A 20,509-nucleotide genomic window follows, 5' to 3' on the forward strand; every position below is an offset into this window, starting at 1 on the left:
GTCCCAGACGGGATCGGTGACCCCACCGCTGGTGCCACCACAAACTGCGACACACTTATATGAACTGCATCCTTTATTAAGTGTGAGCCAGCATTACTTATGTTAAGTATGCACATCTTAGGCATATCTGCACATGTATCACAAGCAGTACATGATGAATGCATGTTTGACCCCTCTCCATACATAGATCCTGCAAATGCTACTCGTGAAGTTAGCTTAAATGCGCAGCCAGCCGGCCCCACCATACATTTGAGTTTGCGCCAAATGCAAAGTTTGGATGTACTACCTGTTGCAGTAGGTCCCGAGTATTGGGAGTTTCTCCCTTCCCAGTTATTATCCCTACTTTCGACGACTACCCAAGCACTGAATATACATCTGCCAGATGGATGAGCATGATCAGTACATAAACGGCACTACGGCCGATCAAAGAAAATGCATACAAAATCTGCCACCTAGCCCCGCAGCTCCCAGGTAGCAACCCTCAAATTACCCAATGATACACAACGATAACATCATTACACTCAATGTATTGAGCATGCACACGGCTCGCAAGAGATACGCGGTATATGCATACATAAAGCGGCAGAAAGCGCGGATAGCTTTTCTTCAAGAAATGCATCTAAGAGTGGGAGAACTCAACAAACTATGAGCCGATGGCGAGGCACATTCTGGGCAACCACAAAATCAGCTTTCGCACGGGGACACTTCTCTAGCTTCGGCCGGGGTCCCATTCCAGGAGCTGTGCAGAGCAGTAGACACGGAGGGTCGCTACGCTCTCCTGGAGGGACATCTCGATGACAGGCCGATCGTATTAGGCAGCATCTATGCGCCAAACACAGAACAGGGGAAATATTGGGATTCTCTATCCTGCACTCTCTCAATATACTGCAACACCCTGGATATCGGAGGAGACTATAATTGTGTGCAGGACCTCTCTCTAGACAGGTCGCACCTCCACAACCAGCATCTCCGGCCAAAACTCAGACAAAGTGCTTTAATGCCTGGGCTCGCCACTGGTGTCCGGTAGACATATGGCGCAGCAAACGTCCCAAGACCAGACTATACTCCTTTCATTCTATTCCGCATAACCTCAGAGTTCATCCTGATCGATTCCTATGCTCCTTACACATAATCCCCACGATTCAAACCACGAAGTATCTAGGGCGAGTCCTATCCGATCATGATGCGCATACACTCTCTTTGACTTGGGAACCACCGCTACCCCCAGTCCCCACTTGGCATCTACTGCGCGACTGGAACATAAAACGCACATCCAGAATAATTTTTATGACAACGCTAAATCGGCAACCACAAGAGCAATAGAAAGGGATGCGTTTAAAGTAGTAATTAGAAGAACATGTATCGGGAACATCTCCGGAGTCCGCAAAACCCTGGAACGGCGTGTATCAGAGGAGGAGCAAAAGCTGGCTACACTGACACAAGCGACGGACAAAAATGAAGAGTCACTGGCTCAGGAAGCAGACGCAAAAACCACATATGCAGAAGTGCTAGAGGATCTCAGATGATACAACTTCAGAGCACATGCTGCCAGGGCACACAGAGAGGGGGACAGAGCAGGCACACTATTGGCAGGGCTGGTTCGGCAAGACACTATCCCTCACCTTATATCAGAGGTGAACACTATCAATGGTACCGCAGTCCGATCCCAAACGGACATTACACAAGCATTCAGCAGTAGTATGCGAGACTAAACACAGCCCCTAGTCAAACAGACCCCGTGGCGATGGAGAAGTTCTGAACTACTCACTCACTGTCGTGCATTAGGCAGCTTACAATCAATCAATCATAACATTTGTATAGCGCGCTACTCACCCGGAGGGGTCTCAAGGCGCTGGGGGAGAGGGGTCCGTTACTCCTCAAAAAGCCAGGTCTTGAGTTGCTTCCTAAAGGAGAGATGGTCCTTGGTTAGCCGGAGGTGGATGGGAAGGAAGTTCCATGTCTTGGCTCTGCGGATGCGTGGAATGGAGGCGAGGGCGAACCTGGTCGATCGTAGCTGGCGGGTGGGAGTGTAGAAGGTCAGGCGGTTGTTGAGGTACTTGGGGCCCAGGTCGTGGAGGGCCTTGTGTGCGTGGGTGAGGAGTCTGAACGTGATCCTCTTGCTGACGGAGAGCCAGTGCAGGTCTATCAGGTGGCCGCAGATGTGGCTGTGTCTCGGGGGATGTCCAGGATGAGTCGTGCGGAGGCGTTCTTGATGCGTTGGAGTCTTTTCTGAAATTTGGCTGTGGTTCCAGCGTAGATGGTGTTTCTGTAGTCCAGTCAGCTGGTGACGAGTGCCTGGGTGACCGTCTTCCTGGTTTCGGTGGGGATCCACCGGAAGATCTTTCGGAGGATGCGCAGGGTGTTGAAGCACGATGATGAGACGGCGTTGACTTGTCTGGTCATCGAGAAGGAGGAGTCCAGGATGAAGCCCAGGTTACGTGCGTGGTCTGTTGGCTTGGGAGTGGTACCCAGGGCAGGGGGCCACCAGGAGTCATCCCAGGCGGAGGGCGATGATCCCAGGATGAGGACTTCCGTCTTGTCTGAGTTCAGTTTCAGACGGCTGTTCTTCATCCACTCTGCGACGTCTTTCATCCCTTCGTGTAGGCTGGTTCTGGCGGTGGCGGGGTCGTTGGTGAGGGAGAGGATCAGGTGGGTGTCGTCGGCGTAGGAGATGATGTTGAGGTTGTGTTGCGATGGCTGCGAGGGGGCTCATGTAGACGTTGAAGAGGGTGGGGCTGAGTGATGATCCTTGTGGTACGCCGCAGATGACTTCGGTGGCCTCGGATCTGAATGGGGGGAGGCGGACTCTCTGGGTTCTTCCGGTGAGGAACGAGATGATCCACTCCAGTGCCTTGTCTTGGATTCCGATGTTGCTGAGGCGCTGCACTAGGGTGCGGTGGCAGACAGTGTCGAACGCTGCGGAGAGGTCCAGGGGGATGAGGGCCGCTGAGGATGGCGGCAAGCTGTCTGTTGACGGTCTTCTCGATTACTTTGACTGGAAAAGGGAGGAGCGAGATGGGGCGGAAATTCTTGAGGTCGGTGGGGTCCGCTGTTGGTTTCTTCAGGAGGGCGCTGAGCTCGGCGTGCTTCCAGCTCTCCGGGAAGGTGGCGGTGTTGAAGGAGGTGTTGATGATGTCCCGGAGTTGGGGTGCGATGATGGAGTCGGCCTTGTTGAAGACCTGGTGGGGGCAGGGGTCGGTTGGTGATCCAGAGTGGTTGGTGTTCATCGTGCGGGTGGTGTCTTCGGTGCTGACCGGGGTCCAGGCGCAGAGGGTGGTGGTAGGGGGCGTTGGTTCGGAGGTTGGGTGCGTGGTCTGTGCACCGAAGCTGTTGTGTATGTCGGCGATCTTGCTGTAAAAGAACGAGGCGAGTGAGTCGCAGAGGTCTTGCGAGGGAGTGATGTCGTTGTTTCCGGCGCTGGGGTCTGAGAGCTCTTTGACGAGATACTCTTGATGCAAAAATCCCGCCAGCGGACGCAATACAAGCAATACAAAATCTGGGCAAAAATAAAAGTCCAGGTCTTGATGGCCTGCCATTAGAATTTTAACATACGTTCTCCACAATGCTGGCACTAAGGCTGGCAGAAATGTATGAGGCGGCGCTTGAAGAGGGGGAGCTCCCACATTCCCTCCGAGAATCATTGATTGTATTCTTCTTAAAACCGGACCGAGACCCTTGCCACCAAGGATATTATTGTCCTATCGCTCTATTGTCTGCAGACTATAAAATATTTGGCAAGATATTGGCATAGCGCTATGCCACAGTGTTCCCAACCCTAGTGCACGCAGACCAATGTGAGTTTGTATCAGGAAGATGTACCTCCCATAATATCCGGCGGTTGTTCCATGTTCAGGATCAGGTCCAGAGTTGATACCCCCGGGCCGCGTTCCTGGTCCTGGACCTGGAAAATGCATTTGATACTCTGGTAAGGCCATATCTATTTCCATAACCTCAGACACATTTTCCTCTTTCTCTTCTAAGAGGCCTATTCCACCTGTACAACTCAATGCACTCAACGTTGGAAGCATCATCCATGCCAAAACCCAAGTCCCGTTTTAGAGACCTGCAACAACATTGGTGTCAGATTGCAACAGCCAGCAGGCCAAGCTTTTAGGATTCCAAGCCAGGCAGCCGGTCACTTAGTATTGTTCTTATGTAGTGGAAAACATAAATGACGCCCTGTTTGCTGATATGCCTACAGGTATTGATGCTAACGGCAGAGCCTGAAAGGAGTTTTGTTGATCAACGAAAGAAAGAACCCCCCAAGAAGAGAGAAGAGGAGCACAGATATCATTATGAACAATCTGGGCGCCACTATGATTAAGGTCTATGTTAAATATGAAAAGGCTGTGAGCCTTCAAATTGATCTGTTCCTCTTTAGTACAAGTTCCAAGTGGTCACATTTAGCTAGATTCAGTCGGTTGCATTTTGTTTTGATGCTAACAATTAATCTTTAGTATCCTACTTTGTGCATCCTTCTGAATTAGGTGGTGAAAAATAACATTTTAAAAGAGATGCAACGCAGTGAGGCATTATGTGCTTATGGTTAAAGTTATCACTCTGAATTCCCCTCTGGTCGACACTAAAAATAAAGGTTCCTCCTCGCTCCAAAATATTTTTTCTGGATACAACTTGTAGATGCAAAAATAACATACAGCATGTCAATCTATAACAGATTCCAGCTACAAAAAGGGGCCCTGCTCTCATGTAAGCCCAAGAAAGAAACTGCATACACAGTACTGCTTGGAAGAAAACAAGGCCCTTGTTTGCACCGACTGGAGAGGTAAACTCTGCACCTGTGGTACCAGGGGTGCAAAGGATGCCCTGATGTCACCTGCCTGGTGGAATTAATAGATACAAACGAGGTCCTGTTCTCACCGTCTGCACCTGTGGTACCAGGGGTGCAAAGGATGCCCTGAGAAGATAGCACCTGCCTGGTGGAATTAATAGATACAAACGAGGCCCCGTTCTCACTTACTGCCAAGGTAGAGCCTGCACATATGTCACTGCATGTTCTATCTGCTGCGCTGGACAACCAGGTTTCGCACAACTTGCTTGAAAAACTTGTGCGAGGTGCCAAGTCCTCTGGGGTGGTATATGCCAGGATATGATCGCTCATCGCTGACTGCTGTTCCTGTGTATTCAAAAACAATTTAATTACTAGCCCTCTGCTGTCACTTGGGGTTCCCTAAATGATTCTGCTTATTTGCGACTACTCTGACAACATAATCTAGCTCTTGTTCATACCTCACAGCCAGTCCTGGGAGTGGCCTTCTGCCAGTGCCTCAGAAAGCAGAAGGGTCCAGTTCTGATTGTGCCAGCTGCTGACATACAAAGGCGAGGAATAGTAACTTGGTCTAACAGATACAGAGGCGCTGGTATTGAATGCAATCTGCCCCTGCCACATGAGGCTGCAGAGATGTACCGAACGCTTGGTCCATCACGTCTGAGACAGAAGGGGCATGTGGTCCTTTTTGTCCCATATGGCTCGAGGAACAACAAGTATATCACTCAAGGAATAGTTTCACAGGCTGAAAGGACTCAATGTATTATAGATTAAGATCCAATACCTCTGGAAAGTGCCAAACTAGATGTAAACATACCCTACTCTCTATCACTGCCAAAGTATACCGTTTGCACTTGCATTGAGTCCTTGACATAAGCGAGGCGTTGTCCTTAATTCGTGGCAAAGACAATCGACCCTTGGGGGACTGCTAGAACTTAAAGATCTGCTCTCATTCATAGTGAAGATAGAATTACCACTCATAGTCTTGCCTGGAAGTAAATGAGTACCTGTTCTCGCTTGCAAGGTAGGACCTGCACGGGGTGTACAGCTCTGACGTAAACAATGCCCTGTTCTCACTTACTGCCCCAGTAGAATCTGCCCGCATGGCACTGCTCTGTCTATCTGCTGCAGTCGACATGCTGGACTCTGATATCTTGCTTGGTAGACTTGAGAGAGTTGGCAAAAGAACTGGGTTGTCAGAATCCTGGTTTCTGTCTCTCACTGCGGGCTGCTGCTCCTGTGTACCCAAAGACAGTTTCATTACTGGGCCTCTGCGGCTACCCAGGGCTTCCAAAATATTTTTGCCAAGCTGCTCTTACTGAAATATAAATCTACCACTCTATGGTTTAGATTACTTGCCAATAATTGTATTAGTCAACAAGAGCCCTTTTCTACGTCACTCATACCTCATGCTACTAAGGGACCAAATTACAAGAGCCCCCATGGTCCGTCAGTCCAGAAAAAGGCTGTGGATCTTTTATAGGTAGAAGTGGCTGAAATAAGTCAACTATCTTAACAAACAAATAGGATCAATTAACACCTTCTGATTTGTCCGTCTTGTAGGTAACTGAGGGACAGAATCAAAGGACATTTATCCACCACAGGTGAATTTTAAATAAAAGATCTGAAATTCCAAATAAGCACAGAGAATAGATTCATCTTGAGGTGGGATCCAGTGAGAAAAGATTTTAAAAATAAATAGGCCTGCTTCAGTCTTGCATGGCATGAGAGCAGGTGCCAACGGTTGAAGCATTGAAATGTCTGTGCAAGCATTCATCTCAACTTAGAAGAAAAAAAAAACTAAAGTAACTTTTGAAACATGGGGTATTAGCGACCTTCTGAAGGACTGTCCTTCCCTGATTAAACAAAGGGTCTTTAGCTTTGGTGTGAGTCATTACTGAGAAAGAGGAGGAGTGATTAAAACCCTTGTTCACACATACATGACTCACCCATGCCCTCTCTTTAGTCATGGAGCTTTACATCCACTCCTGGCATCAGAATCCAGACGCAGCCATAAACCAGAAAGCAACCAGCGCCTAGTCCTAGTTCTTAGCAGAGCACAGCACACTGAAGACCAAAGGAGAGTGTATCAGAGAAACAACTAATCATCCACCAGTATGTCACTCCAGGGTGAGGCAACAGACAATCCATGGAGTCTGTCCACCAGCATGCAATAACACTGAGAAAAAAATTAGCATTTCATTCAACCTGTCTAAGTCTGTCTATGGCACATGGAGTATCAGACGGGAGAACTTGTGATCCATAAAGCTCTTTCACGCAGCATGGAGTAAGAGATCAGTTGGAGCTGTGTTCCACTGGACCTTTCACTAGAGGAGACACATTAAGTTGGAGAGAAACTTCTGCTTATTAAATCGGACTATTCAATATCACCCAAAAACAGAGTAAGAGACCAAAGGACTGTCTAACTCTGAAGCGCGGGGTCACACGGAAAGAAGGGAGCGGTGATCCTTCGCGTATCTCCAACATGGCCGAGTGAGCCTGTGCTCAACATCCCTGGAAGGGAAGGATGCCCGGCTCCGTCTCAACACATCTGCACTCGATGGAAGTGATCAAGGTTCCACTCTCCAAAAACAACCACATGGGCTGTGCACACCCTCAGGCCAACAAATCACTTACAGGTGCAGTTCTTGGCTCAAATATACTTTGTCTGTTTGTAGTCTTGCTTTGGATTATGGTTTATCAAACAGTTTATCCTTCTCAACTTCATTAGAGCCAGTCCTGCGGCTCAGTAGCCAATACCAGTGCACGAAGGTCAATGTAGTGCATCAAGTGTAATAACTAATATGAATGTCGTTCGTTCTGGAGCGCTTAAAAGAAATGTAGCAGAGCTAATCTGAAAATAACTCCGATTTACAAGTTTGTTTTCTTTTCCAGAGTTTTATATAGGGCGAACTTGACCCGAACCGGGTATCAGAGCGCTTTACATAGCACCAGTTGCGTTACATGAGGACACATTAACTTTCTGTTAGGCACGGGGAGATTAAGTGATTTGCCCAGAATCACAGAATGTTCAGCGTCGTTGCCGAGACTCGAACCCAGTTCCCCTGACTGGAGGACAACCGCCTTAGCCGTTAGGCCAACTCCTCTCCCCAAGAGGGAGTACCTATTAGTGAGTACCTATTACAGAGGGGCCTCTCTGCAGGAGAGGATATCCTAGCTGAGTAGCCACCTTCTACTCCTAGGAAGCCACAATCGAATATCCAACAACTGAATGGGGTGTGCAGATCATCAAGCTAGCAAACCACTTACAAGTGCAGTTCAAGGCCTAAACAGTCCTTTCATTATTTCTAGTCTTGCTTTGGGAATCCAAACTCCCAGTGCTGATGAAAGTGAATGAGACTCAACTCTCACTGACAAGGCAGATCATACACTTGTGGTGCTAATGGAAGTGAGCGAGTCTCCGCTCTCACTGACAAGGCAGATCCTGCACGTGCAGTGCTATTGGAATTGAGAAAGTCTCCGCTCTCACCGACAAAGCAGATCCTGCACTTGTGGTGCTAATGGAAGTGAGCGAGTCTCCCCTCTCACCAACAAGGAAGATCCTCCATTTGCGGTGCTAAAGGAAGTGAGCAAATCCGTGCCCCGACCGACAAGGTAGAACCTGCACTTGTGGTGCTAATGAAAGTGAGCGAGACTCAACACTCACTGACAACGCAGATCCTACACTCGTGGTGCTTATGAAAGTGAGCGAGCCTCCGCTGTCACCTACAAGTAAGATCCTGCACTCGTGGTGCTAATGGAAGTGAGCAAATCCCTGCTCTGACCGACAAGGCGATCCTGCACTCGTGGTGCTAATGGAAGGGAGCGAGTCTCCACTCTCACCGACAGAGAAAATCCTGCACTCGTGGTGCTAATAGGAAGTGAGTGAGTCTAAGCAATCACAGACAAGGAAGATCCTGCACTCGTGGTACTAATGGAAGTGAGTGAGTCTCCGCTCTCACCGACAAGGAAGATCCTGCACTCGTGGTGCTAATGGAAGTGAGTGAGTCTCCGCTCTCACCGACAAGGAAGATCCTGCACTCGTGGTGCTAATGGAAGTGAGTGAGTCTCCGCTCTCACCGACAAGGAAGATCCTGCACTCGTGGTGCTAATGGAAGTGAGTGAGTCTCCGCTCTCACCGACAAGGAAGATCCTGCACTCGTGGTGCTAATGGAAGTGAGCGAGTCTCTGCTCTCACCGACAAGGCAGATCCTGCACTCGTGGTGCTTATGAAAGTGAGCGAGCCTCCGCTGTCACCTACAAGTAAGATCCTGCACTCGTGGTGCTAATGGAAGTGAGCAAATCCCTGCTCTGACCGACAAGGCGATCCTGCACTCGTGGTGCTAATGGAAGGGAGCGAGTCTCCACTCTCACCGACAGAGAAAATCCTGCACTCGTGGTGCTAATAGGAAGTGAGTGAGTCTAAGCAATCACAGACAAGGAAGATCCTGCACTCGTGGTACTAATGGAAGTGAGTGAGTCTCCGCTCTCACCGACAAGGAAGATCCTGCACTCGTGGTGCTAATGGAAGTGAGTGAGTCTCCGCTCTCACCGACAAGGAAGATCCTGCACTCGTGGTGCTAATGGAAGTGAGTGAGTCTCCGCTCTCACCGACAAGGAAGATCCTGCACTCGTGGTGCTAATGGAAGTGAGTGAGTCTCCGCTCTCACCGACAAGGAAGATCCTGCACTCGTGGTGCTAATGGAAGTGAGCGAGTCTCTGCTCTCACCGACAAGGCAGATCCTGCACTCGTGGTGCTAATGGAAGTGAGCGAGTCTCCGATCTCACCAATAAGGCAGATCCTGCCTTCACCGATATGGCAGATCCTGCACTCGTGGTGCTAACGTAAGTGAGCGAGTCTCTGCTCTCACCGACAGGGAAGATCCTGCACTTGTGGTGCTAATGGAAGTGAGCGAGTCTCCGCTCTCACCGATAAGGAAGATCCTCCATTTGCGGTGCTAATGGAAGTGAGCAAATCCATGCTCCGACCGACAAGGTAGAACCTGCACTTGCGGTGCTAATGAAAATGAGCGAGACTCAACTCTCACTGACAACGCAGATCCTACACTCGTGGTGCTAATGAAAGTGAGCGAGCCTCCGCTGTCAACCACAAGTAAGATCCTGCACTCGTGGTGCTAATAGGAAGTGAGCGAGTCTAAGCAATCACTGACAAGGCAGATTCTGCACTTGTGGTGCTAATGGAAGCCGCTTTCACAGACAAGGAACATCCTGCACTCGTGGTGCTAATGGAAGTGAGCGAGTCTCTGCTCTCACCGACAAGGCAGATCCTGCACTCGTGGTGCTAATGGAAGTGAGCGAGTCTCCGTTCTCACCAATAAGGCAGATCCTGCACTCGTGGTGCTAATGGAAGTGACCGAGTCTCTGCTCTCACCGAGAGGGAAGATCCTGCACTCGTGGTGCTAATGGAAGTGAGCGAGTCTCCGCTCTCCGCTCTCACCGACAAGGAAGATCCTGCACTTGTGGTGCTAAAGGAAGTGAGCGATTCTCCTCTCTCACCGACAAGGAAGATCCTGCACTCATGGTGCTAATGGAATGAGTGAGTCTCCGCTCTCACCAACAAGGCAGATCCTACACTTGTGGTGCTAATGGAATGAGTGAGTCTCCGCTCTCACCAACAAGGCAGATCCTACACTTGTGGTGCTAATGAAAGTGAGTCTACCCTCTCACTGACAAGGAAGATCCTGCAGTGAGCGAGTCTCCGCTCTCACCGACAAGGCAGATCCTGCATTTGCGGTGCTAATGGAAGCCGCTCTCACCGTCAAAGAAGATCCTGCACTCGTGCTGCTAATCGAAGTGAGAGAGTCTCTGCTCTCACCAACAAGGAAGATCCTGCACTCATGGTACTAATGGAAATGAGCGAGTCTCCGCTCTCACCGACAAGGCAGATCCTGCACTCGTTGTGCTAATGGAAGTGAGCGAGTCTCTGCTCTCACCAACAAGGGAGATCCTGCACTTGTGGTGTTAATGGAAGTGAGCAATTGTCTGCTCTCACCGACAAGGCCAATCCAGCACTCACGGTGCTAATGGAAGTGAACGAGTGCGTGCTCTCACTGACAAGGAAGATCCTGCACTCGTGGTGCTAATGGAAGTGAGCGAGTCTCCGCTCTCACTGACGAGGAAGATCCTGCACTCGTGGTGCTAATGGAAGTGAGCGAGTCTCCGCTCTCACCGACAAGGAAGATCCTGCACTCGCGGTGTTAAAGGAAGTGAGCGACTCTCAGCTCTCACTGACAAGGCAGATCCTGCACTCGTGATGCTAATGGAAGTGAGCGAGTCTCCGCTCTCACCGACAATGAAGATCCTGCACTCGCGGTGCTAAAGGAAGTGAGCGAGTCTCAGCTCTCACTGACAAGGCACATCCTGCACTCGTGGTGCTAAGGGAAGTGAGCGAGTCTCCGCTCTCACCAACAAGGCAGATCCTGCACTCGTGATGCTAATGGAAGTGAGCGAGTCTCCGCTCTCACCGACAATGAAGATCCTGCACTCGCGGTGCTAAAGGAAGTGAGCGAGTCTCAGCTCTCACTGACAAGGCACATCCTGCACTCGTGGTGCTAAGGGAAGTGAGCGAGTCTCCGCTCTCACCAACAAGGCAGATCCTGCACTCGTGATGCTAAAGGAAGTGAGCAAGTCTCACCTGTCGCTGACAAGGCAGATCCTGCACTCGTGATGCTAATGGAAGTGAGCGAGTCTCCGCTCTCCCCGACAAGGAAGATCCTGCACTCATGGTGCTAATGGAAGTGAGCGAGTCTCTGCTCTCATCGAAAAGGAAGATCCTGCACTTGCGGTGCTAATGGAAGTGAGTGAGTCTCCGCTCTCAGCGACAAGGAAGATCCTGCACTCGCGGTGCTACTGGAAGTGAGCGAGTCTCCGCTCTCACCGACAAGGAAGATCCTGCACTCGCGGTGCTAAAGGAAGTGCGCGAGTTTCAGCTCTCACTGACAAGGCAGATCCTGCACTCGCTGTGCTAAAGGAAGTGAGCGAATCTCAGCTCTCACTGACAAGGCAGATCCTGCACTCGTGCTGCTGATGGAAGTGAGCGAGTCTCCGCTCTCCCCGACAAGGAAGATCCTGCACTCGTGGTGCTAATGGAAGTGAGTGAGTCTCCGCTCTCTGCGACAAGGAAGATCCTGCACTCGCGGTGCTAATGGAATTGAGCGAGTCTCCGCTCTCACCGACAAGGAAGATCCTGCACTTGCGGTGCTAAAGGAAGTGAGCGAGTCTCAGCTCTCACTGACAAGGCAGATCCTGCACTCGTGGTGCTAATGTAAGTGTGCGAGTCTCCGCTCTCACCGACAAGGAAGATCCTGCACTCATGGTGCTAATGGAAGTGAGCGAGTCTCCGCTCTCACCAACAAGGCATATCCTGCCCTCGTGGTGCTAATGGAAGTGAGCGAGACTCAACTCTCACTGACACGGCAGATCCTGCACTCATGGTGCTAATGGAAGTGAGTCTACCCTCTCACTGACAAGGAAGATCCTGCAGTGAGCGAGTCTTCGCTCTCACCGACAAGGCAGATCCTGCATTTGCGGTGCTAATGGAAGTGAGTGAGTCTCCACTCTCACTGACAAGGCAGATCCTGCACTTGTGGTGCTAATGGAAGCCGCTCTCACCAACAAGGAAGATTCTGCACTCGTGCTGCTAATGGAAGTGAGAGAGTCTCTGCTCTCACCAACAAGGAAGATCCTGCACCCGTGGTACTAATGGAAGTGAGTGAGTCCCCGCTGTCACCTACAAGGAAGATCCTGCACTCGTGGTGCTAATGGAAGTGAGCGAATCTCCGCTCTCACCGACAAGGCAGATCCTGCACTTGCGGTGCTAATGGAAGTGAGCGAGTCTCCGCTCTCACCAACAAGGCAGATCCTGCACTCGTGATGCTAATGGAAGTGAGCAAGTCTCAGCTCTCACTGACAAGGCAGATCCTGCACTCATTATGCTAATGGAAGTGAGCGAGTCTCCACTCTCCCCGACAAGGAAGATCCTGCACTCGTGGTGCTAATGGAAGTGAGGGGGTCTCCGCTCTCATCGAAAAGGAAGATCCTGCACTCGCGGTGCTAATGGAAGTGAGTGAGTCTCCTCTCTCAGCGACAAGGAAGATCCTGCACTTGCGGTGCTAATGGAAGTGAGTGAGTCTCCACTCTCACTGACAAGGTAGATCCTGCACTTGTGGTGCTAATGGAAGCCGCTCTCACCAACAAGGAAGATCCTGCACTCGTGCTGCTAATGGAAGTGAGTGAGTCCCCGCTCTCACCGACAAGGCAGATCCTGCACTCGTGCTGCTAATGGAAGTGAGCGAGTCTCCGCTCTCGCCGACAAGGAAGATCCTGCACTTGTGGTGCTAAAGGAAGTGGCGAGTCTCAGCTCTCACTGACAAGGAAGATCCTGCACTCATGGTGCTAATGGAAGTGAGCGAGTCTTCTCTCTCACCGACAAGGCAGATCCTACACTTGTGGTGCTAATGGAAGTGAGTGAGTCTCCACTCTCACCGACAAGGCAGATCCTACACTTGTGGCGATAATGGAAGCCGCTCTCACCGACAAGGAAGATCTGCACTCGTGGTGCTAATGGAAGTGAGTAAGTCTCCCCTCTCACCGACAAGAAAGATCCTGTACTTGTTGTTCTAATGGAAGTGAGCAAATCCGTGCTCCGACAGACAAGGTAGATCCTGCACTTGCAGTGCTAATGAAAGTGAGCGAGACTCAACTCTCACTGACAAGGCAGATCCTGCACTCGGGGTGCTAATGGAAGTAAGCGAGCCTCCGCTGTCACCTAAAAGGAAGATCCTGCACTCGTGGTGCTAATGGAAGTGAGCGAATCTCCGCTCTCACCGACAAGGCAGATCCTGCACTTGCGGTGCTAATGGAAGTGAGTGAGTCTCCGCTCTCACCAACAAGGCAGATCCTGCACTCGTGATGCTAATGGAAGTGAGCAAGTCTCAGCTCTCATCGAAAAGGAAGATCCTGCACTCGCGGTGCTAATGGAAGTGAGTGAGTCTCCTCTCTCAGCGACAACGAAGATCCTGCACTCGCGTTGCTAATGGAAGTGAGTGAGTCTCTGGTTTTATTGACAAGGCACATCCTGCACTCGTGGTGCTAAGGGAAGTGAGCGAGTCTCAGCTCTCATTGACAAGGCACATCCTGCACTCGTGGTGCTAAAGGAAGTGAGCGAGTCTCCGCTCTCACCGACAAGGTAGATCCTGCACTCGTGGTGCTAATGGAAGTGAGCAAGTCTCCGCTCTCCCCGACAAGGAAGATCCTGCACTCGTGGTGCTAATGGAAGTGAGCAAATCGGTGCTCCGACCGATAAGGTAGATCCTGCACTTGCGGTGGTAATGAAAGTGAGCGAGACACAACTCTCACTGACAAGGCAGATCCTGCACTCGGGGTGCTAATGGAAGTGAGCAAGCCTCCGCTGTCACCTACAAGGAAGACCCTGCACTCGTGGTGCTAATGGAAGTGAGCGAATCTCCGCTCTCACCGACAAAGCAGATCCTGCCCTTGCGGTGCCAATGGAACTGAGCGAGTCTCCGCTCTCCCCGACAAGGAATTTCTGCACTCGCAGTGCTAAAGGAAGTGAGCGAGTCTCAGCTCTCACTGACAAGGTAGATCCTGCATTCGTCGTGCTAATGGAAGTGAGAGAGTCTCCGCTCTCACTGACAATGCCGATCCTGCACTCGTGGTGCTATTGATAGTGTGAAAGTCTCCACTCTCACCGACAGAGAAGATCCTGCACTCGTGGTGCTAATGAAAATGAGCGAGTCTCAGCTCTCACTGACAAGGAAGATCCTGCACTCGTGGTGCTAATGGAAGTGAGCGAGTCTCTGCTCTCACCAACAAGGCAGATCCTGAACTTGTGGTGCTAATGGAAGTGAGCGAATCTCCGCTCTCACCGACAAGGCAGATCCTGCACTTGCGGTGCTAATGGAAGTGAGCGAATCTCCGCTCTCACCGACAAGGAAGATCTTGCACTTGTGGTGCTAAGAGAAGTGAGCGAGTCTCCGCTCTCACCGACAAGGCAGATCCTGCACTCCTGGTGCTAATGGAAGTGAGCAAATCCGTGCTCCGATCGACAAGGCAGATCCATCACTCGTGGTGCTAATGGACGTGAGCGAGTCTCCGCTCTCACCGACAAGGCAGATCCAGCACTCGTGGTGCTAATGGAAGGGAGCAAATCCATGCTCCGACCGACAGGGCAGATCCTGCACTTGCGGTGCTAATGGAAGTGAACGAGTCTCCGTTCTCACAGACAAGGCAGGTCCTGCACTCGTGGTGCTAATGGAAGTGAGCGAGTCACTGCTCTCACCGACAAGGCAGATCTTGCACTCACATTTCTGATGGAAAAAAGTTCATAAATAATGAGGGAGTGAGAAGGATTTCAAATAAGAGTCTCCCCGTCTTCCCCAGGGGAGTAACACAGGCCCCCACAGTGCAGGGGGCCCCCTCAGCACAGCACTTTGGCAGGAGAACTCCTGATAGTCTCTGGAGGGTGGGGCCCTCAACGTACCTTGCAGGGGGGCCCCCTCAAGTGTTGTTACGCCACTAGTTGTCCCTCGACTCATACTATAAAAAAAGAGGGGAGCCTTCAATTAATCTGGTAGTACTAGTCAATGATCCCTACAATCACCTATGTCCAATGAATAATACTTGCGAATTTAAATTAACAAGCATTATTTTATGGAAATACTTCTTGTGGTCGTACGGTAATAAAGAAGAGCCAGCTCTCTCCTACTGACAAGGTAACACGTACACTGCCGGTACTGATGGAAGTGAACGAGTCACTGCCCTCACTTAAGCTTGTGATACTGATGGAAATAAAGAAGCCCTGCTCTCACTTACTGACAAGGTAGAACCTGCACTGGTGCTGCTGATTGATCTATCTGCTGCTTGGGACACCTTAGACTTGCTTGATAGACTGCTGGGTGTTGGCAAGACACTTGGAGTGGCGGAAGGCTTAATTCGGATCTTCGGAATTGATTGCGGTTCCTGCATATTCAAAGATAAAGCACGGTGATAAATGTTGTACCATTATTAGCCCTACTGCCATCAACCTTACCTTTGCTATCCTTATAAACCCTGCGACAGGGCCCTCTATTACACAGCGTGAAGTCCATCATTTATGGCGATACAGAGAATTTCCTGAACCTTTCAAGTAACGTTGCACCCACCAAATCTAATTTAAACAGGACATAATCACTCTCAGTTTCTACAAAAGAGAGAGAACTGTACGAGCATAGATGACAACTTGTTGTACCAGGCTGCAAAAGTAGGATCTGCCTCTTGCACGAACATTCAGAGCGCCACAAGTAAAAGGCACTGAACATTTAACACAGCCATACAAATACAGCCTTGTATAAGGGAACCCAAGCCATCACTAGCGGCAAGCAGATTACTGAAGGCGTTTTAAGAACCAAATTTGGAAACTACAAAAATATGAAATGGTGCCAACATAAGAGAAAACAATAGCAACCCTCACTGCAGGGATGGTCAGAGGGAATAGGGGACTCGGACCCAGAGTTTGACCCTCTCTGCAGGGATGGTCAGAGGAAGGAGGGGACTGGATCCAGAGTTTGACCCTCTCTGCATGGATGGTCAGAGACAGAGGGGGCTCAGATCCAGAGCTTGGCCCTCTGCATGGATGGTCAGAGAGAGGAGGGGACTCGGACCCAGAGTTTGACCCTCTCTGCATGGATGGTCAGAGAGAGGAGGGGACTCGGACCCAGAGTTTGACCCTCTCTGCATGGATGGTCAGAGACAGAGGGGGCTCAGATCCAGAGCTTGACCCTCTGCATGGATGGTCAGAGACAGAGGGGACTCGGACCCAGAGTTTGACCCTCTCTGCAGGGATGGTCAGAGAAAGGAGGGGACTGGATCCAGAGTTTGACCCTCTCTGCATGGACGGTCAGAGAGAGGAGGGGGCTCAGATCCAGAGCTTGACCCTCTCTGCATGGATGCTCAGAGACAGAGGGGGCTCAGATCCAGAGCTTGACCCTCTCTGCAGGGATGGTCAGAGACAGAGGGGGCTCAGATCCAGAGCTTGACCCTCTCTGCAGGGATGGTCAGAGACAGAGAGGGCTCAGATCCAGAGTTTGACCCTCTCTGCATGAATGGTCAGAGACAGAGGGGGCTCAGATCCAGAGCTTGACCCTCTCTGCAGGGATGGTCAGAGAAAGGAGGGGACTGGATCCAGAGTTTGACCCTGTGTGCATGGACGTTAAGAGGGAGGGGGCTCAGATCCAGAGTTTGACCCACTCTGCATGGACGGTAAGAGGAGGGAGGGAGCTCAGATCCAGAGTTTGACCCTCTCTGCATGGACGGTAAGAGGAGGGAGGGAGCTCGGATCCAGAGCTTGACCCTCTCTGCATGGATGGTCAGAGACAGAGGGGGCTCAGATCCAGAGCTTGACCCTCTCTTCATGGAGAGTCAGAGGAGGGAGGGAGCTCGGATCCAGAGTTTGACCCTCTCTGCATGGATGGTCAGAGGAAGGAGGGGGCTCCGATCCAGAGTTTGACCCTCTCTGCATGGATGGTCAGAGGAAGGAGGGGGCTCCGATCCAGATTTTGACCCTCTCTGCATGGACGGTCAGAGACAGAGGGGGCTCAGATCTAGAGCTTCACCCTCTCTGCAGGGATGGTCAGAGACAGAGGGGGCTCAGATCTAGAGCTTGACCCTCTCTGCAGGGATGGTCAGAGGAAGGAGGGGGCTCAGATCCAGAGTTTGACCCTCTCTGCATGGACGGTAAGAGGAGGGAGGGAGCTCAGATCCAGAGCTTGACCCTCTCTGCAGGGATGGTCAGAGGAAGGAGGGGGCTCAGATCCAGAGTTTGACCCTCTCTGCATGGACGGTAAGAGGAGGGAGGGAGCTCGGATCCAGAGCTTGACCCTCTCTGCATGGATGGTCAGAGAGAGGAGGGAGCTCAGATCCAGAGCTTGACCCTCTCTGCAGGGATGGTCAGAGGAAGGAGGGGGCTCAGATCCAGAGTTTGACCCTCTCTGCATGGACGGTAAGAGGAGGGAGGGAGCTCGGATCCAGAGCTTGACCCTCTCTGCATGGATGGTCAGAGAGAGGAGGGAGCTCAGATCCAGAGCTTGACCCTCTCTGCATGGACGGTCAGAGACAGAGGGGGCTCAGATCCAGAGTTTTACCCTCTCTGCATGGACGGTCAGAGAGAGGAGGGAGCTCAGATCCAGAGCTTGACCCTCTCTGCATGGACGGTCAGAGACAGAGGGGGCTCAGATCCAGAGTTTGACCCTCTCTGCATGGACGGTAAGAGGAGGGAGGGAACTCAGATCCAGAGTTTGACCCTCTCTGCATGGACGGTAAGAGGAGGGAGGGAACTCGGATCCAGAGTTTGACCCTCTCTGCATGGACGGTAAGAGGAGGGAGGGAGCTCGGATCCAGAGCTTGACCCTCTCTGCATGGATGGTCAGAGACAGAGGGGACTCAGATCCAGAGCTTGACCCTCTCTGCAGGGATGGTCAGAGACAGAGGGGGCTCAGATCCAGAGTTTGACCCTCTCTGCATGGACGGTAAGAGGAGGGAGGGAGCTCAGATCCAGAGCTTGACCCTCTCTGCAGGGATGGTCAGAGGAAGGAGGGAGCTCAGATCCAGAGTTTTACCCTCTCTGCATGGACGGTAAGAGGAGGGAGGGAGCTCGGATCCAGAGCTTGACCCTCTCTGCATGGATGGTCAGAGACAGAGGGGGCTCAGATCCAGAGTTTGACCCTCTCTGCATGGATGGTCAGAGACAGAGGGTGTCAGATCCAGAGTTTGACCCTCTCTGCATGGATGGTCAGAGACAGAGGGGGCTCAGATCCAGAGTTTGACCCTCTCTGCATGGACGGTCAGAGACAGAGGGGGCTCAGATCCAGAGTTTGACCCTCTCTGCATGGATGGTCAGAGACAGAGGGGACTCAGATCCAGAGTTTGACCGTCTCTGCATGGATGGTCAGAGGAGGGAGGGAACTCGGATCCAGAGTTTGACCCTCTCTGCATGGACGGTAAGAGGAGGGAGGGAGCTCGGATCCAGAGCTTGACCCTCTCTGCATGGATGGTCAGAGACAGAGGGGACTCAGATCCAGAGCTTGACCCTCTCTGCAGGGATGGTCAGAGACAGAGGGGGCTCAGATCCAGAGTTTGACCCTCTCTGCATGGACGGTAAGAGGAGGGAGGGAACTCGGATCCAGAGTTTGACCCTCTCTGCATGGACGGTAAGAGGAGGGAGGGAGCTCAGATCCAGAGCTTGACCCTCTCTGCAGGGATGGTCAGAGGAAGGAGGGAGCTCAGATCCAGAGTTTTACCCTCTCTGCATGGATGGTCAGAGGAGGGAGGGAGCTCAGATCCAGAGTTTGACCCTCTCTGCATGGACGGTAAGAGGAGGGAGGGAACTCGGATCCAGAGTTTGACCCTCTCTGCATGGACGGTAAGAGGAGGGAGGGAGCTCGGATCCAGAGCTTGACCCTCTCTGCATGGACGGTCAGAGACAGAGGGGGCTCAGATCCAGAGTTTGACCCTCTCTGCATGGATGGTCAGAGACAGAGGGGGCTCAGATCCAGAGTTTGACCCTCTCTGCATGGATGGTCAGAGACAGAGGGGGCTCAGATCCAGAGTTTGACCCTCTCTGCATGGATGGTCAGAGACAGAGGGTGTCAGATCCAGAGTTTGACCCTCTCTGCATGGATGGTCAGAGACAGAGGGGGCTCAGATCCAGAGTTTGACCCTCTCTGCATGGACGGTAAGAGGGAGGGAGCTCGGATCCAGAGTTTGACCCTCTCTGCATGGACGGTAAGAGGAGGGAGGGAGCTCGGATCCAGAGCTTGACCCTCTCTGCATGGATGGTCAGAGACAGAGGGGACTCAGATCCAGAGTTTGACCGTCTCTGCATGGATGGTCAGAGGAGGGAGGGAGCTCAGATCCAGAGTTTGACCCTCTCTGCATGGACGGTAAGAGGAGGGAGGGAACTCGGATCCAGAGTTTGACCCTCTCTGCATGGATGGTCAGAGGAGGGAGGGAGCTCAGATCCAGAGTTTGACCCTCTCTGCATGGACGGTAAGAGGAGGGAGGGAACTCGGATCCAGAGTTTGACCCTCTCTGCATGGACGGTAAGAGGAGGGAGGGAGCTCGGATCCAGAGCTTGACCCTCTCTGCAGGGATGGTCAGAGACAGAGGGGGCTCAGATCCAGAGTTTGACCCTCTCTGCATGGACGGTCAGAGACAGAGGGGGCTCAGATCCAGAGTTTGACCCTCTCTGCATGGATGGTCAGAGACAGAGGGGACTCAGATCCAGAGTTTGACCGTCTCTGCATGGATGGTCAGAGACAGAGGGGGCTCAGATCCAGAGTTTGACCCTCTCTGCATGGACGGTCAGAGAGAGGAGGGAGCTCAGATCCAGAGTTTGACCCTCTCTGCATGGACGGTAAGAGGAGGGAGGGAACTCGGATCCAGAGTTTGACCCTCTCTGCATGGACGGTAAGAGGAGGGAGGGAGCTCGGATCCAGAGCTTGACCCTCTCTGCATGGATGGTCAGAGACAGAGGGGACTCAGATCCAGAGCTTGACCCTCTCTGCAGGGATGGTCAGAGACAGAGGGGGCTCAGATCCAGAGTTTGACCCTCTCTGCATGGACGGTAAGAGGAGGGAGGGAACTCGGATCCAGAGTTTGACCCTCTCTGCAGGGATGGTCAGAGGAAGGAGGGAGCTCAGATCCAGA

At 51.7% G+C, this 20,509-nt stretch overlaps 1 protein-coding gene across 4 annotated transcripts in view; it reads right to left on the reverse strand.

The window, feature by feature from the left end:
* ODF2 (outer dense fiber of sperm tails 2) overlaps positions 1 to 20,509 on the reverse strand; it is a 417,376-nt gene that overhangs the window by 360,989 nt on the left and 35,878 nt on the right. The window contains exons 5-7 of one of the 4 annotated variants that reach the window (XM_086924895.1): positions 15,641 to 15,787; positions 5,868 to 6,023; positions 4,979 to 5,134 (exon numbers count right to left, since the gene is read on the reverse strand). The exons of the other annotated variants lie outside the window; for them this stretch is intronic. Of the exons in view, the coding sequence (XP_086781021.1) occupies positions 4,979 to 5,134; positions 5,868 to 6,023; positions 15,641 to 15,787 (459 nt within the window). The remainder of the gene's footprint in view (positions 1 to 4,978; positions 5,135 to 5,867; positions 6,024 to 15,640; positions 15,788 to 20,509) is intronic. 4 annotated transcript variants of the gene reach the window in all.

The sequence above is a fragment of the Lissotriton vulgaris genome, chromosome 5, assembly GCF_964263255.1.
Source record: "Lissotriton vulgaris chromosome 5, aLisVul1.2, whole genome shotgun sequence".
Lineage (NCBI taxonomy): Eukaryota > Metazoa > Chordata > Amphibia > Caudata > Salamandridae > Lissotriton > Lissotriton vulgaris.